The 4619-nt window shown below is 41.8% G+C and overlaps 1 protein-coding gene across 1 annotated transcript in view; it reads left to right on the plus strand.

The window, feature by feature from the left end:
* The window catches only part of SPATS1 (spermatogenesis associated, serine-rich 1), a 38228-nt gene that overhangs the window by 5867 nt on the left and 27742 nt on the right, over positions 1-4619 (plus strand). Inside the window, exon 3 of the mRNA XM_011986902.1 lies at positions 3819-3966. Coding sequence (XP_011842292.1) covers positions 3819-3966 — 148 coding nt within the window. The remainder of the gene's footprint in view (positions 1-3818; positions 3967-4619) is intronic.

The raw sequence follows: 4619 nt of genomic DNA on the forward strand, positions 1-4619 counted from the left end.
CCCAGCATTTTGGGAGGCTGAGACGGGGGGATCGCCTGAGGTCAGGAGTTTGAGACCAGCTTGGCCAACATGGTGAAACTCTGTCTCTACCAAAAATACAAAAATTAGCCAGGCATGATGGTGGGCACCTGTAATCCCAGTCACTCGGGAGGCTGAGGCAGGAGAATCGCTTGAACCCAGGAGGCACAGGTTGCAGTGAGCTGAGATCGCACTACTGCACTCCAGCCTGGGGGACAGAGGGAGACTCTGTCTCCAGTAAATAAACAAATAAATAAGCAAGCAGGATGTGGTGGCTTACACCTGTAATCCCAGCTACTCGGGAGGCTGAGGCAGGAGAATTTCTTGAACCCTGGAGGCGGAGATTGCAGTGAGCTGAGATCGCTCCATTGCACTCCAGCCTGGGCGACTCGGCTCAAAAAAAAAAACAAAAAAAGAAAGAAAGAAAAGAAAGAAATGCTGCATCACTCAACTCACATTTTAATTGAAATCTTAGGTCAGTATTAGGTGGAAAATGTGGACATTAATAATTGAGTTGAAAGTGATTTAGTAGTCAGACTTCTGAATATGCATAAGATTTAAGAATGCCTTAACCAGTCTATTTTGCTTATAATTTCCTTCTTTATACAGTGCATGAGTGATATGTGATCAAAATCTATAAGTAAATCTAAAAGAATGCCTCAATAAGTATAAAATAAAAATTCTAAGTGATGAAAACATGTGTCATAGTTTAATTGGCAGCCTTTGTTCTTTGTGATACATAAAATAACAATGCTATTACAATTGATGATGCCTTATATTCAGTGAAATACAGCATGTGCATTTAAGGTTTCAGATTTCTAATTACTGCTTTAGTTGAATCCCACAAGTTTTGATATACAGTACTTAATGTTCATTGATCATTAGGCACCTCATGATTTCCATTACAATTTATTCTTGTATGTGAATTATTTAGAAGCGTGGTTTGAGTTTCCAAGCTTATGGATACTTTTTGGCTGTCTTTTTATTATTGATTTCTAATTGTATTGCATTGTGGTCAGAGAGTGTGGTCTATGTATTGTTGATACTTCTTTTGTGGCTTTGTATATGGGTGGTTCTTCCTTTGATTACTGGGGACCAGTCCTCTCGTCCTCACAGCTCTGTGCTTTCCTGCCACCTCCCCTGGGCTTGGCTCCATCCCAGTTACACCTTAAGCAACCAGTTGGCCCTCACTGTGCTGGGGGCTGCTCTAGGCTCTGGGGCATATTCCAGAGCAGCACTTCCCACACTTGGCTGACCCTAAGAATCACCTGAGGTGCTTCTTAAATATCCTGGCTCCCACACTGTAGGTCTGAGTCAGAGCCCTGGAGTTTGCATATTGAACAAGTTGCCCAAGGGGATTCTCATGACTGGGCAAATTCAGGAAGTTCTGTACAGTTGGGAATCTGGAAGTGGAACGGGATAAAATACAGTGATGGAACTAGACTTAAAGAAGGAGATCACTGCCAAACGTGAGCCTAAATGAAGAGCAGGGGTGAGGGTAGGGGCTTATTCAAAATGCAGGTTCCCAGGCCTCACTTGGAGAGATTCTAATTCAATAGGTCTGCGATGGAATTTGGGAATCTGTATTTTAAACAGGCTTCCTAGGTAATTCTGATGCAGATAGGCCTCGTGCCATGTCCTGAGAAGTCCCAGAGTGAGAGAATTTTGAAGGGAGGAAATAGCTCAGCTGAACTTTAAGCTTTGTAAAGTCACAGGCAAAGTCCTCTTAGGAGTGAAAGGTTTAGTGATAGATTGGGACTTGATAAGAGTGGGAAAGATATTATTCACTTGTGATATGAAATTTGAGAGGAAATGGATAAAAAACTGTCTGAGTAGCAGTCCTGCTGCTAGATGGTGGGAATTTGCATCGTTTATAGTATACAGTCATATCAACAGGTTCTGCATCAGCAGATTCAACCAACTGCCCATAGTAAATATTCAAAAAGGAAACAACAAGGCTGGGTGTCATGGCTCACACCTGTAATCTCAACACTTTGGGAGGCTGAGGCGGGCGGATTGCTTGAGGCCAGGAGTTCGAGATCCGCCTGGCCAATATGGTGAAACCTTGTCTCTACTAAAAATACAAAAATTAGCCAGGTGTGGTGGCAGGTGCCTGTAATACCAGCTACTTGTGAGGCTGAGGCATGAGAATCACTTGAATCTGGAGGTGGAGGTTGCAGTGAGCTGAGATTGTACCACTGCACTCCAGCCTGGGTGACAGAGTGAGACTCAGTCTCAAAAAAAAAAAAAGAAAAGAAAAGAAAAGAAAAGAAAACATCAGTATAACAACAAAAATAATACAAATAAATATATAACAACTATTTACATAGCATTTGCATTGTATTAGGTATTACAAGTAATCTAGAGATGATTTATAGTACAACATACAGGAGGATGTGCATATGTTATATTCAAATACTACACTGTTTCAGATAAAGGATTTGAGCATCTTTGCATTTTTGTGTTGCGGGGGTCCTGGAGCCAATCCCCTGTCAATACCAAAAGATGACTCTATATGTGTGAAGCATGATACTGTGTAGGTGGAATAGTAGTCAGTCTAAAAATGTCCTCAAGAATCAGAGAAGTTTGACTCTTATTTCTTACAATTTTCTCATTACTAGAGGTTACATTGCCATCTATTGAGCTTCAGTGCTCTATGAAATGATGCATAAAGAAATATGCACAATCTTTTCATCGGACTTTTTATTTTTGTGGCTGGATGAGGTACATAACTGTAGGAAATGATAACAGAACAAATTGACTTTCATGAAGTATTAGTAGTATAGGCAGAGTGAAGATAATGGGTACTCGTCTCTGTCTGACACTCACTGGTTTTCAGGACTCCCTTACTTGTAACTGTGGGTGGCTGGGGAGTTATAATTCTTTTTCATTTATTCACTCAAACATTTATTGAGCACCTGCTTTGTGCCAGGCACTGTTATGGATGCTAACAAGATGAATAAGAACTGTGAGGGGAACCCACAGAAATTTTTGAGGGCGTTCTTTGGGTTGTGATCACCATTATATTCATCAGTTTTTCTATGAACAAATCCTTTGGAAAATTATATTGAGATGCCTAATACAATGTACAGTGCTATACGGCTCACTTCAGATCCTAGGTCTTCCACTTAGTTCACAGAATGTGAACTGTGGGTAGGGGCAAGCAGTCTAGTACAGGCGTTAGGATTTCAGGCTTTAGTGTCACAGAGCTGTAATGAAATATGAGCCTAGATGTTTTCTTTTTTCTGAGACAGAGTCTCTGTTGCCCAGGCTGGAATGCAGTGATGTGATCTCGGCTGACTGCAACCTCTGCTTCCTGGGTTCAAGCAATCCTCCCACCTCAGCCTCCCAAGTAGCTGGGATTACAAGAGTGCACCACCATGCCCAGCTAGTTTTTGTATTTTTGTAGAGACGGGTTTCACCATTTTGACCAGGCTGGTCTCTAACTCTTGATCTCAAGTGATCCACCCACTTTGGCCTCCCAAAGTGCTGAGATTACAGGCATGAGCCATCGTGCCCGGCCTAGATGTTTACTTTTTATGTGATCATAGGCAAGTTTAACCTTCTCAGCCTCGGTTTTCTCAACCATAAAATGGGGATAATAAGGAATACCTATGCCTGTTGATTGTTATAGGGATTAAATGGGATAACATGTATAAGGTGTTGACATAATCCTCAGTGCAAGGTAAATGCTCAGTAAATGTTAGCTGTTTTAAAAATTTATTTATAATCTAGGAAACAAAATAGGGCAGAATGTATTTTCAATAATATAATTAGATGGTGATATCTCTGTGTTGCAGGTGCTAACTGCAGTGATTTTCTGGAATCTAAGGGATGTTTTGCCAAGACAGCATCCTCTGGCAAAAGTGTCAGTTCCTCATCTTCTGTGGAAACAGGCCCAAGTGTCCGTGAGCCTCCAGGCCTCCCCAGAGTGTCTGCTTACCTAGAGTAAGTAAGGGTCTGGTGTAGAGCTGTCACTGTTTGGGGGATATTCTGACCAAGAAGCCAACAGTCTGAGAGGTAGCATGGTATGCTTGGCAAGAGCATGGATTCTGGAGCTAGATTGTGTGGGTTCAAATCCCGGTTCTGCCACTTAGTATCCATGTGAATCTGAGCAAATTACTTCACCTCGCTGGGCTTCAGCGTTCTTGTCTGTAAAATGCTGATGATAGTTTATAGGATTGCTGTGAGGATGAGTTGAGTTAATACCTGGAAAGAGCTTAGAAGACTTCCTGGCACACAGCAAGTTCTGTGTAAATTCTTGCCATTATGAAGTTCAAAAATAAGTGAAACTCTGTATTTTTGGGATATGTACATACATACATGGGTGGTAAAACTTAAAGAAAAGCAAATAAATGATTATCATAAGAGTCACAGTTAGGATAGTGGTTACTTTTCCTGGAAAGGGACACACACAGATGGTTTCTGGGGAGTGGGGAAGAGAAGGACTGGCAACGTTTTGTTTCTTTTGTTTGGGTAGAGACAGGGGTCTCGCTCTGCCACCTGGGCTGGAGTAGAATGGTGTTATCTTGGCTTACTTTAACCTCAAACTCCTGGGCTCAAGCGATCTTCTCTTCTTGGCCTCTCAAAGTGCTGGGATT

The sequence above is a fragment of the Mandrillus leucophaeus genome, unplaced genomic scaffold, assembly GCF_000951045.1.
Source record: "Mandrillus leucophaeus isolate KB7577 unplaced genomic scaffold, Mleu.le_1.0 Scaffold3, whole genome shotgun sequence".
NCBI lineage: Eukaryota > Metazoa > Chordata > Mammalia > Primates > Cercopithecidae > Mandrillus > Mandrillus leucophaeus.